This window comes from Cornus florida, unplaced genomic scaffold, assembly GCF_030987335.1.
Source record: "Cornus florida cultivar Cherokee Brave unplaced genomic scaffold, ASM3098733v1 CherokeeBrave_3.0.0_Hap2_Chr11, whole genome shotgun sequence".
In the NCBI taxonomy this organism is placed as follows: Eukaryota; Viridiplantae; Streptophyta; class Magnoliopsida; order Cornales; family Cornaceae; genus Cornus; species Cornus florida.
This window is the reverse complement of record NW_026775581.1, coordinates 100,018,294-100,032,522: the sequence shown is the minus strand read 5'-3', so window position 1 is coordinate 100,032,522 and position 14,229 is coordinate 100,018,294. Positions and strand designations below refer to the sequence as shown.

General features: G+C 40.4%; 1 protein-coding gene across 1 annotated transcript; it reads right to left on the bottom strand.

The window, feature by feature from the left end:
* Positions 1 to 6,335: 6,335 nt before the first annotated feature.
* Positions 6,336 to 14,195, bottom strand: LOC132281673 (uncharacterized). Its single transcript, XM_059783350.1, has 4 exons — positions 13,665 to 14,195; positions 13,141 to 13,522; positions 9,923 to 10,062; positions 6,336 to 6,482 (listed from the first exon to the last, which is right to left on the bottom strand). Exons 1-4 carry the CDS (start codon positions 14,193 to 14,195, stop codon positions 6,336 to 6,338), a joined length of 1,200 nt encoding a protein of 399 aa, XP_059639333.1.
* Between the last annotated feature and the right edge of the window lie 34 nt (positions 14,196 to 14,229).

The window sequence follows — 14,229 nt, the reverse complement described above, 5'->3', positions numbered from 1 at the left end:
GGATCTACTGACACTCCACCTTCTGAAACAACATGCCCCAAAAATTTCACCTCTTGTAGCCAAAACTCACATTTCTCATATTTGGTATACAATCGGTGCTCCCGTAAAATCTGTAAAACAATACTCAAATGGACCTCGTGCTCCTCCCGAGATCGTGAATACACAAGAATGTCATCCACGAAAACTATCACAAACTGGTCCAAGTAATCGTGAAAGACGCGGTTCATCAAGTCCATGAATATCGCTGGCGCATTAGTTAAGCCAAAAGGCATAATAAGGAACTCATAGTGTCCATACCGTGTACGGAACGCTGTCATTGGGATATCCTCATCCTTAACTCGTAACTGATAGTAGCCTGACCTCAAATCAATCTTCGAAAAACAACTTGCTCCTCTCAACTGATCAAACAAATCATCTATCATTGGAAAAAGGATACTTATTCTTGATGGTAGCACGATTCAACTTCTGATAATCAATGCACAACTTCAAAGAACCATCTTTCTTCTTAGCAAACAAGACCGGTGCGCCCCACGGTGACACACTCGGTCAGATGAAACCTTTCATCCTCAAATCATCAAGCTGCCTCTTTAATTCTTCCAATTTAACTTGTGCCATACGATACGGTACCACAGAAATCAGCGCGGTACCTGGCATTAACTCAATAGGGAACTCCACTTCTCGGTGTGGAGGCAACTCTGTCAAATCTTCCGGAAATACATCCAGAAAATCACAAACAACCGCAGGATAATCTTCTTTCACAACATCATCTTATTCGGCTATAAGGCTAGCCAAGAAGTAATCACCACGACTCCGTCCACGAGCTCCATCAAACGATGAAATGTGGGAATCACTCTGATCTCCCACGAAAAAGAAACAGTCTCCCTCGGGAGTGCAAACTGTAACTGTGATACCCCTCGGATCCGAGACACAGATTGATCAGGCCCAGGCCCAAACCCGAGGGAAATATCAATATATTAATATGTAACCGAACACAGAATACAAGATGAAATAAATAACAACAATAAGCTGGAATAATACTAATTGAAATCCTCAAAATAATTAATGAAATCTGTTAAATCCAAACTCCGAAACTCCATAAGTTACAACTCGGGAATCCATCTAGTGGACCCCATACTATTAAAAATCCAAAATGAAACTAAAATATCTGAAATAGAAAACTAAAGGTAAACATAGAAAAGATTCCTACGTAGTCGGAGGAATGAATGTCTGTATCTGCTCTGCACGTCCAAGCTCTAACCCTGGAACTGACGAACACCTGAAAAATAAAAGAGTGGGTCAGGCCCACATGCAAGTCCTATTTTACTACGATCCAAACAGTAATCCGATACGCAGATACATCCTAGGAAAACTCAATAATATCTAAAGTAGTCCATATGTATATATATAGTACACACTATAGGACGCTCACTAATCCAGTAGGTCTATCTCAGCCTGAGTAGAGATACCATGTAAATCGCACAATAATGTGGTCATGTATACCTAGACCTACCAGGGAATAACACCTATGTCCAGTTATCCATCTTAGGCTATATACGCGCCTTAACCATGGTCCTGAGACTCAAGCTCATACCATGGTACCATATAATAAATATATAAAGTCCGTTCTCCTCCTAATACAAAATACCATCCATCTGTGTAGTGGTCTAGTATATGTATAATCATCCGTCCGGAAACCATATTAAGTCATTCAACTATTTTGTTGACCTGACACAAGTAGGTAATGGACTTAATCTATATGGTTAATCCGTACCTTAATCCAAATTAGGTAGGACTTAGGGTTTGATCCAATCCATACCTAGTATGTCACTGTCCCATACCGGTACATACAATCCTCCAGTTTACACGGTTGACCAAACAATGATAAATGCATATCAATTATACTCCAGAATAAGCACACATACAAATCTAATAAGTGTATGATCAAATTATATATCCAGTATATAATCTAGAAGTCACATTATAGTTTTTTTAAAATGTTAGAGTACAATACAGCATCTGACTCCTCTAAAACAGTACCATAACTTGATGCAATAAATAGTATAGTTAAACATCAATTAATTTCCATTTAAGCATACCTATTTTTTTTCCAGAACATATAATATATGCTTATACAACAGCTGAAACATGAACAACAGTTTAAAACTATGCTAGAAACCAAAGTGCTTTATAGAAACAGTAAGCAATGTCAAGGTATAATTCAACCTCCCACATACAGTGTATTATTGTAGGTTATCCCATGCTTCAATATTAATACTAACATGCTTCCCAATTCTTTTAATATCTCTGGAACAGTTTTATAAACAATCCACAGCCCCTAGAACAACTCAGAAACCCTCCTATAGGCCAACCGGAAGTCAGAAACGTGAAAAATCAAAAAAATAAAAAAGGAGCCGCCTCCACCAAAAGTGGAGCCGCCTCTCCCTTTGTTGGAGCCGGCTCCACCCTTTATTGGAGCCGGCTTTACCCTTGTGGAGCCGGCTCCACCCCCTTGTGGAGCCGTCTCTCCTCCGTTGAAAGCCGTATCCCCTATTCTGTGCATCTTCTTCGTCTCTGACGAAGTGCAGAAACTCTGTACAGTTTTTATAGCTTATTTAGGAGTTCAATTGCAATCTTAGAATCCATTAAAATCATGCATTCAGTCCCAAATACATAAGGTTAAGCAAAATTAAAACTCACACAAACAGTTTATTTTTAAACAGAGCAACGTCTTACACACAACAGAATTATGCAATGATTTAACAGTCGATTCAACATGCTTCGAAGATTAATATTACTTTAACTTAATCTATTTTAGTGCTAAATTAATTCCTAGAGTCCACTAGGCATGCACAGAACACGAATTAAAGGGAAAGAATAAAATAGTGAGTTGCCTTTGAGTTTCAGATTTGAAACTCTAAACTGTCGTCCTGAATTTTCCGACGAGGTTTCCGACTGTTGTTCCACCTTCGTCACTTTAGGTTTAGTCTCAGTTGAAACCCACAACCCTAGCTTCATTCCTCTCTGTAACTCTCTCAAGTTCTCCTCTCTGCTTCTTCCAAAACCACAACTGTTACTCTCTGTATGTTCTCTACGTGTATGGGTTTTGTTTTTAAAACCCTAGGTAGAACTCGTACATGTATTTATAGGTGTTTGTAATACACAACCCTAATTCTAGTTGCAATACAAGAAGGAAACCTACATATACCCAGTCGGCTACCATGAAACCTAAAACCCTAATCCAAACTCACGCATTTAGCTAATTAAATCAATTACAAATAACTCAATTAAAATAACCATAATTAAATAAAACAAGTATAAAATTAAATATCAAATAACAAATAACAATTACACATTTAATCAAATATCAATTAAATTAATTGAAAACAAAATAACCCTATTTAATTTAAAACAATTTACAATTAAGCAAATAATTAAAAATTAAACAAAATACGTGCAATTTAAGCAACACAACAAATAAGGAAACAATTAATCAAATAAAAAGACAATTAAATCAAAAATAAAATATCAGAAATATCCTTTTAAATATCCTTTTAAAATTAGGGGTATTACATTCTTCCCCCCTAACAAAAGGAATTTCGTCTTCGGAATTCGCACTTACCTTCTTCCAATATTTCAGGAAATTGCGAGCGAATGACATCCTTCCGTTCCCAAGTGGACTCAGCCTCATTGTGATGACTCTACTGAACACGTACTAAAGGAATAACCTTGTTACGAAGAATCTGATCTCATCGGTCTACAACACGACATGGTGGCTCTAAATAAGTTACATCCGGCTGTAACTCAATCTCCCCAACATCGATATGCTGATACCGATCCTCATCTCGCAGAAATTTCTGCAACATGGAAACATGGAACACGTTGTGCACGCGATCCAAATGATCCGGAAGTGCCAATCGATAAGCCACAGCTCCAACTCGATCCGTAATCATGAAAGGACCGATAAACCGTGGAGACAACTTCCCTTTCTTCCCAAAATGCATAACACCCTTCATAGGCGAGACTTTGAGAAGAACCTGATCCCCAACCTTAAACTCCAAAGCACGAGTGTGACGATCAGCATAACTCTTTTGCCTACTCTGGGCAGTACGCATGCGATCTCGAATAAGAGCTATCTTCTCAGAAGTATCCTTGATAAACTCAGGACCCAAGAATCTGCTCTCACCAACCTCCATCCAACAAACAGGCGATCGACACGGTCGGCCATATAACGCCTCAAATGGTGCCATCCCAATAGTCTTCTGGAAACTATTGTTATAAGCAAACTCTACAAGGGGTAAGTAATTCTCCCAGTAGCCTTTGAAATCAAGAACACACGATCGGAGCATATCCTCCATAATCTGATTCACCTTCTCAGTCTGTCCATCAGTCTGAGGATGATAAGCAGTACTAAGGTGCAACTCTATACCCAAAGCCTGCTGAAAACTCTTCCAAAATCCCGACACAAAGCTTGAATCCCTGTCTGATATAATAGACAATAGAATGCCATGCAACTTTACAATCTCTGAAATGTAAAGTCTCGCCAACTGCTCCGAAGTGTAGTCAGTGCAAATAGGCAAGAAATAAGCTGACTTGGTCAACCTATCCACAATGATCCAAATGGAATTATGACCCTTGAAAGAAGTGGGCAATCCCTCCACAAAATCCATAGATATACTCTCCTATTTCCACTCTGGTATCGGTAGTGGCTGTAGAGCTCCTGGCAGCCTCTGATGATCAATCTTGACCATCTGACAAGTACTACATTGCGAGACAAAAAGAGCAATGTCCCTCTTCATACCTGCCCACCAAAACTGCTGCTTCATATCTTAATACATCTTATCGCCTCCTAGATGAACAGAGAACTCAGAGTGGTGAGTCTCAGTCATCACATCCTTCCTTAAATCCTCAGCAAAAGGTACCACTAACCGTTCCTTGTACCGCAAACCTCCATCAGCCCCAACATAGTAGAATGGAACCTCTCCGGAAGCTATCTCTGCGACCTTGTCGACACACTGTTGATCGGTGAGTTGTGCTTGTAAAACCTTGCGAATGATAGAAGGTGTAACCACCATGCAAGCCATAAAAGCATCTGACAACTCATCTACATTCTTCAAAGCATTCCACTCAGTAGTGAATAGAGTAGAGAGACTACCGACAGATCGGCGACTGAGTGCATCCGCCACCACATTCGCTTTCCCTGGATGATATTGTATGGAAAAGTGATAGTCTTTCACAAACTCCAACCATCTGCGCTGTCTCATATTCAGCTCCCGCTGAGTGAACAAGTACTGCAGACTTTTGTGATCACTAAATAACCTGAAGGACTCACCCAACAGATAATGCCTCCAAATGCGTAAGGCAAAGACCACAGCTACTAATTCCAAATCATGTGTTGGATAATTAAGCTCATGAGGCTTAAGCTTCCGAGATCCATAAGAAATCGGTCTCTCCTCCTGCATCAAAGCACATCTAAGATCCTACAACGAAGCATCTGTGTAGACAAGATACTCTATCCCGCTCTGTGGAGTAGACAAAACCGGTGCAGAAGTCAACTTAATCTTCAGCTCATCAAAAGCTTTCTGACAGTGCCCATCCTATACGAACTGTACACCCTTCCTGGTCAGATGAGTGAGTGGTCCTGCTATCTTGGAGAACCCCTGGATGAATCTCCTGTAATATCCTGCCAGACTGAGGAAACTCCGAATCTCAGTAGGTGATGTAGGCTGTCCCCACTCAACCATAGCCGAAACCTTGGCCGGATCCACCGCTATTCCATTTTCTGACACCACGTGACCTAAAAACTTCACCTCCCGTTGCCAAAATTCACACTTCTCGAACTTGGCATATAACTGGTGCTCACGAAGCGTCTACAAGACTATGCGAAGATGTCTAGCATAGTCGTCCTCAGACCTAGAATAGATCAAGATATCATCAATAAAGACAATGACAAACTGATCCAAATAAGCCCGAAAGACTCTGTTCATTAAATCTATGAACACTGCAGGTGCATTAGTCATCCTAAACGGCATGACACAAAACTCATAAGAGCTATATCTCGTGAGAAATGCTGTCTTAGGAATATCCAGCTCCCTAACCCTTAGTTGATGATACCCAGAACACAGATCAATCTTGAAGAAGTATGTGGCTCCCCGTAACTGATCAAACAAATCATTAATCCTGGGTAGAGGGTACTTGTTACGAATAGTAACCTTGTTCAACTCTCTGTAATCTATACACAGGCAAAACGAACCATCCTTTTTCTTTACAAATAGAACCGGTGTTCCCCAAGGTGATGTACTCCTATGAATAAAATCCTGGCTGAGTAATTGCTGAATCTAATCCCTCAGCTCTTTCATATCCACCAGTGCCATCCTATAGGGTGCCCTAGCAATAGGAGCAGTGCCGGGAGCTAAGTCTATCACAAAATCGATCTCGCGACTAGGTTGCAACCCTGAAATCTCCTGAAAAACATCCGAAAAATCCTGTACAATCGATATGCGATTCAATGACACAGTAATCCCCTCCTCCTTTTCCTCCTCCACATGGAACAAATAGGTGCTACCGTCCCCTTTAGAATGTGGCATAGCTACTACATACATATCGTGACCAGGTACGATAAATATAATAGACCTATCAAAACAATTAACTTGGGCATGGTAGTGAGACAACCAATCCATCCCAAGTATCACATCATAAGTGTGCATGTCTAGGACCAATAGGTTGGCTAGAAATCTAAGTCTGCCAATATCTAGTGTCATAGGCCCATCACTCTCATGTATAATAGCTGTATCGCCCAATAGTGTAGAAATACCCTGAGGTCTAGTGCATACCCTCGTCCTCATCCCAGATAAAATAACAAAAGTCCTAGCTACAAATGAGTGTGTAGCACCCGTATCAAATAAAACACGTCCATGCAAACCATGTATAAGAAACTTACCCTCAACAGCCTGAGGTGCTTGCATATCCTGTGGCTTAGGGTTGTACACCCTGCCATAATGTAATTGCTGCGGTGCCTGTCCCTGAGGCTGCGGCGGTGCCGGTAAAGCCGGATAAGTCTGTCCATGAATTCGTGGAACTTGTAAAGCTGGTAAAGGTACTGGCGCCCTCTGTCCCTGCTGCACATGCTGTCCCTGTCTCTATCTCTGTCCCTGTCTTGTTGTAGGACACTGCTTGGAAGTGTGACCATATTTTTCACAAGTATAACAACTACCCTGGAAAGTACCAAATGGCCTCCTCTGTCCGTTAGCCTGTGGTTGACCCTGTCCTGCCTGTGGTCCCCCATTCTGTTGACGCTGAATAGGTGCCACAGCCTTGGAAGCATCCGGACCACCCTTGTGCTTCTTCCAAGGCTGCTGTCCCTGGAACTTGCCCTTATCATTCTGTCGGTGTCCGTTCCCATTCCCTTTCTCAACTGACTGGTTAACAGAGTCTCTGTCACCCCGCTTCTCACCCTTGGCCTATCTGATGTCCACGGTCAACTGATACTGCTGTAGAGCGGCGTCTACCACCTGAGCATAGGTAGTATAAGCTGGACTACCTATAATAGCTCTCTTGATAGACCACATCAACCCCTTGATGAAACTGTTGTGCTTCTTCTCTTCTGTATCCACCTCTTCTGGTGCAAAAAGAGACAAGCGTGTGAACTGCTGCTCATACTCTGCCACTTGATAAGCGCCGAATATTGCATATTCAAGCGCCCTAAATTGCATTAGTTAAGTCCATTATTTGATTTTATTATGTAGATTATCTTCATTTGTGCATTTTTATTTATTTTCAGGTTCATTGGCTTAAAAGAAGCAAGAATGATGTTTTGTTGAAATTTTGAATGCAAAGGCACAATGCTGAAGCTTGGCGGCAGTGGAACCTGACTTTTGTCGCCATTTTTGACCTAGCAAACTCAAGAACTGGACTTCCATCATAACATGAAAGATTTAGAGCTCTGAATTAGATTTCTAAATCTTCAAATGGTTTGTCATTCAGAGCTCGGAGCAGAGAGTTATGGCCTTGTTACCAGAGGTGCGCAGAATTGCCTGGCAGCAATGAAATTCTGCCTTGATCTTCATTTTCGACCAACCATCCTTGAGAATTGGATCTTCACCAAAACATAAAGTTTTTAGAGCTCTGAATTAGCTTTCCAAATCTTCAAACGGTTCATCATTCAGAGTTTAGAACGCAAAGTTATGGCCATTTTACCAAAGTAGGTCCGGGTGAGCAAGGCAAGAATGGAGCATTCTACTCCAATTTCGAGTGCTCGAGCCCTTATTTCGAGTGCTCGAAATTAGGGCAGAATTGCATCCGGAAATGACCCATTTTCAGCCATGTGCATCTTGGGTTCCTCAATTCTAATTTCCCTCTTTAATGGTTGGTTGGAGATGTTGGTTGGTGGGGGTTTTTAGAGGCTTATCTTTAGAAGATAAGAGAGGGAGGCCACACATTTACATTGAGCTTCATTTTGGGAAGATAGAGGAGAGAGAAGAGAGCAAGAAAGGTATGTTCTTGAAGCAAAGGAAGGAGCACGAAAATGGAGTCTTTCTTCAAGCTTCCTCCTTCCTCTAGTGCATCAATGGGTAACTAAACTCTATCTAGGGAGGTGATAAAGCCTCCCCTTGTTGTTCATGTTCTAGATTAGGTTCTATTTTGGGGATTTTAATGTATAGATTTTGGTCTTTTCATAGTTTAGAGCATATTACTTCTTGTAATGAACTCTATTATGTTTAAATGATTGATGTAAGTTATTTAGCTTGACTTGATGATTCTTACATTAATCGTATTGCTTGTATTCTCATGGTGACAATGGGGAGAAAACTATGAAATGTTTTCAAGGCATGTTGATAGAAAAATGGATAGTCCATTGCTTAGGAACTTCCTTTGATGGGTTATGCTAGTTTCCTACTTCATGTGCTTTGTCATTTGCTTTAATTCTTGATGGTCTTCAGCTTAAGATAATATATTTGACTCTACATCCTAGTTTAGGTAGTTCAATGTGTTAGCTTTTGAAGGATCATTCTTATGCCAATTTAATGGATCTCTTAACAAATATATGGTAACTAAGTGTTGTCATATATTTCTTGACCATTGCATATATTGTCCATCCCCAATTTAGACTTAATCTAGCATGTACTTAGGGTGTAGTGTGAATTCATCTCCTTAGTCTTCTCTACCTAGATCTCTCTTTCTAAATTTCTTACAATTTTATTATTTTATGCATTTTAATTTCTTAGTTTAGTGACAAACACACAAACCCTTTATAAACCCCTCATCACTCTAAAATGACTTTAGATACTTAGGTTGCTTTAAGACTAGCGCAGTCCCAGTGGTTCGACTTACCTGTCCAATAGCCCTATTTTACAATGATTCGTGCTATTGCGAAGAGGGTTGATTTATAATTGATTTCGACCGTCGATCACCACTGTCATGTTTCCCTGTTGCAGATTGAGAAATTCAGTCTTCATGGCTGCCCTGACTGCATAAGAAAAATACTTTTCATCAAAGCGTGCACTGAACTCATCATAAGTCAAAGCCATCATCTCCTCTATGGTGGTAACTGACTCCCACCACTGCAGTGCATCCCCCACTAGCTTGAATGTAGCAAGCATCTGCTTCTGAACCTCCGTGCACTGAACCAAGCAAAGATGTCGCTCGATGTCCTGTTTCCACTAGTGAGCTGTTCTCGCATCGGTGGAGCCTGTGAACTCAGGTGGGCTCCCCTTTGTGAAAGAACTCCTAGCCTTCTCCCAAGTATCAATCTGAACAACCAGTGTTGGTAGCGGTGCCGGCTGTACCTGAGGCTAATTCTGAAGTGCAACTGTTACCCCAGCTTCTATGGCCCGAGCAATAAGGTCATTGAGGTGAAGAGGATACTCTGGATCTCCCCCCTGATCCCGAGCCTGTGGAACCTCCTCCTACTCCTCATAGTACTGACCTTTATCCTCCTGACGCTGCCTACGGGCCGCTTCCCTTCATTGCCGATTGTTCCGTCTGGTTCTTGCGTTAGCCATTTTGTCAACATAGAAAGACAGACATCAGCACGATTAAACCAAACCGTAAAGAATACAATGAATCCTAAACTTAAGCTATAAACAATAGAGAACGCTACGCGGAAGTCTTATACGATAGAATCCTAGAGACACTTGAACCTGGAGTGCTCTGATACCAACTGTTATACCCCTCGGATCCGAGACACGGGTTGATCAGGCCCAGGCCCAAACCCGAGGGATATCAAACAATTAATATGTAATCGAACATAGAATATAAGATGAAATAAATAATATCAATAAGCTGGAAGAATACTAATTGAAATCCTCAAAATAATTAATGAAATCTGTTAAATCCAAACTCCAAAACTCCATAAGTTACAACTCGGGAATCCATCTAGTGGACCCCTTACTATTAAAAATCCCAAATGAAACTAAAATATCTGAAATAGAAAACTAAAGGTAAACATAGAAAAGATTCCTACGTAGTCGGAGGAATGAATGTCTGTATCTGCTTTGCACGTCCAAGCTCTAACCTTGGAAATGACGAACACCAGAAAAATAAAAGAGTGAGTCAGGCCCACATGCAAGTCCTATTCTATTACGATCCAAACAGTAATCCGATACGCAGATACATCCTAGGAAGACTCAACAATATCTAAAGTAGTCCATATGTATCTATATAGTACACACTATAGGACGCTCACTAGTCCAGTAGGTCTGTCTCAGCCTAAGTAGAGATACCATGCAAATCGCACAATAATGTGGTCATGTGTACCTAGACCTACCAGGGAACAACACCTATGTCCAGTTATTCATCCTAGGCGATATACGCACCCTAACCATGGTCCTGAGACTCAAGCTCATACCATGGTACCATATAATAAATATATAAAGTCCGTTCTCCCCCTAATACAAAATATAATCCATCTGTGTAGTGGTCTAGTATATGTATAATCATCCTTCCGGAAACCATATTAAGTCATCCAACTATTTTGTTGACCTGACACAAGTAGGTAATGGACTTAATCTATATGGTTAATCCGTACCTTAATCCAAATTAGGTAGGACTTAGGGTTTGATCCAGTCCATACCTAGTATGTCACCGTCCCATACCGGTACATACAATCCTCCAGTTTACACGATTGACCAAACAGTGATAAATGCATATCAATTATACTCCAGAATAAGCACACATACAAATCTAATAAGTGTATGATCAAATTATATATCCAGTATATAATCTAGAAGTCACATTATAGTCCTTTAAAATGTTAGAGTAAAATACAGCATCTAACTCCTCTAAAACAGTACCATAACTTGATGCAATAAATAGTATAGTTAAACATCAATTAATTTCCATTTAAGCATACCTATTTTTTTTTTCTAGAACATATCTTATATGCTTATACAACAGTTGAAACATGAACAACAGTTTAAAACTATGCTAGAAACCAAAGTGCTTTATAGAAACAGTAAGCAATGTCAAGGCATAATTCAACCTCCCACATACAGTGTATTATTGTAGGTTATCCCATGCTTCAATATTAATACTAACATGCTTCCCAATTCTTTTAGTATCTCTGGAACTGTTTTATAAACCATCCACATCCCCTAGAACAACTCAGAAACCCTCCTACAGGCCAACCGGAAATCAGAAACGTGAAAAATCAAAAAAATAAAAGAAGAGCCGCCTCCACCAAAAGTGGAGCCGGCTCTCCCCTTGGTGGAGCCGGCTCCACCCTTTATTGGAGCCGGCTCTACCCTTGTGGAGTTGGCTCCACCCCCTTGTGGAGCCGCCTCTCCTCCGTTGAGAGCCGTATCCCCTATTCTGTGCATCTTCTTCCCCTCTGACGAAGTGCAAAAACTCTGTACAGTTTTTATAGCTTATTTAGGAGTTCAATTGCAGTCCTAAAATCCATTAAAATCATGCATTCAATCCCAAATACATAAGGTTAAGCAAAATTAAAACTCACGCAAACAGTTTATTTTTAAACAGAGCAAAGTCTTACACACAACAGAATTATGCAATGATTTAACAGTCGATTCAACATGTTTCCAAGATTAATATTACTTCAACTTAATCTGTTTTAGTGCTAAATTAATTCCTGGAGTCCACTAGGCATGCACAGAACACGAATTAAAGGGAAAGAATAAAATAGTGACTTGCCTTTGAGTTTCAGATTTGAAACTCTAAACTGCCGTCCTGAATTTTCCAACAAGGTTTCCGACTGTTGTTCCACCTTCGTCACTCTAGGTTTAGTCTCAGTTGAAACCCACAACCCTAGCGTCCTTCCTCTCTGTAACTCTCTCAAGTTCTCCTCTCTGCTTCTCCCAAAACCACAACTGTTGCTCTATGTATGTTCTCTACGTGTATGGGTTTTTTTTCTAAAACCCTAGGTAGAACTCGTACATATATTTATAGGTGTTTGTAATACACAACCCTAATTCTAGTTGCAATACAAGAAGGAAACCTACATATACCCAGTCGGCTACCATGAAACCTAAAACCCTAATCCTAAGTCACGCATTTAACTAATTAAATTAATTACAAATAACTCAATTAAAATAACCATAATTAAATAAAACAAGTATAAAATTAAATATCAAATAACAAATAACAATTACACATTTAATCAAATATCAATTAAATCAATTTAAAACAAAATAACCCTATTTAATTTAAAATAATTTATAATTAAGCAAATAATTAAAAATTAAACAAAATACATGCAATTTAAGCAACACAACAAACAATGAAACAATTAATCAAATAAAAAGACAATTAAATCAAAAATAAAATACCAGAAATATCCTTTTAAATATCCTTTTAAAATTAGGGGTATTACAGTAACCCTTCCTCTGTAACAGTCAATCGTAGCATGAAATGAAGCTAACCAATCCATCCTGAGAATGACATCAAAGTTAGTCATCTCTAGGAGGATAAGGTCAAACATAAAAGTCCGCCCGGCTATCACAATGGAATAATCCCACACAACTCGGCTCAATGGCACTGAAACCCCAACTGGCTTATCAACACACAACGCCTGATCCATGAAACTGACCTCTAACCCCGATGCAAGTGCAAATGATGATAAAATGAAAGAATGAGATGCACCATAATCAAACAAAACACGGGCCCAAAAACCAAACACTGGAAATATACCTCGAAGAACTGACGATCCAGGAGATGCATCAGTCAGTGTAAGTGCAAAGACACGTCCCTGCGGTGCCTGTGCCTTTGAATTACTAATTTGAACACCAGACTGTTGTGCCGACACAGTAGGAGTATCCCACCTAGCTAGTAGTGAACCCTGAGAATAAATGGCAGGTTGTGGTGGTGGCGGTGGTCTGAAACCTGACTGAACTATAGCCGACTGTGATGGCCTCTGCCGTGACCCTCTGCAACTAGTGGTGATTGCTCCCTGACTCGGATAGTCTCGAATCAAGTGGCCCTGCTGGCCACACCCATAATAAACCCTCGGAGCTGAAGAAACTGAAGACGATCTCAAGGGACAATTGGACTTGTAATGTCCAGGCTGCTGGCACTGAAAGCAAACAACTGCACTCCTATCAGATTCAGCTGGTATAGGAGTCGTAGAAGCGGATCGTGCAAACTGCTGCCCCTAAAACTAAAATGAACCACCCCTATTCCTTTTTCCCTGAAGGTCCCTCTACAGATGGTCCTACATTCCTCTTTTGTCTCCACTGTTCCCTTGTTACTTCGTTATCTTTGGCCTCCACCTCTAACATTAATGCTCTTTCCACTGCCTCAGAATAAACCTTGTTGCCATGTGCTATTAACAACGGCCTCATCTTGTAGTCAAGTCCGGAGATAAACTTCCGAACCTTATCAACTTCATTACTCACCATCTCTGGAGCAAAGCGGGAAAGAGACGTGAACTTGTTCTCGTATTCTGTCACTGACATATTGCCTTGGATAAGGCCAATAAACTGATTCTTTAACTCCCACCTATTGGAGGCAGGGAAATACTTCTCATAGAACAGCTCCTTGAATCTATCCCAACTCATCTCTTCAATCTTATATTGATTTGTGATTGATTTCCACCAAAACTTGGCATCCTTTGTGAACTTGTAAGTGGCTAGGGTGATTTTCAAATGATCCTCCGTCACATCCATAGAAGCCAATTGAGTTTCAACTTGCTCCATGTAGTCATCCGCTACCATGGGATCTGCACCACCTTCAAACAATACCGGCATTAAATGAGAAAACCCTTTAATAATATTGAGACGC

What these genes read in the sequence shown, in the direction of transcription:
- LOC132281673 (XM_059783350.1), bottom strand. Translation starts at nt 14,195, where the DNA reads ATGCCGGTATTGTTTGAAGGTGGTGCAGATCCCATGGTAGCGGATGAC. An exon ending in AGTGGAGACAAAAGAGGAAT is followed by an intron (nt 13,523 to 13,664) that starts GTAGGACCATCT and finishes GTTTGCTTTCAG; the next exon opens with TGCCAGCAGCCTGGACATTA. An exon ending in GCAGCGTCAGGAGGATAAAG is followed by an intron (nt 6,483 to 9,922) that starts GTCAGTACTATG and finishes TCGATTGTACAG; the next exon opens with GATTTTTCGGATGTTTTTCA.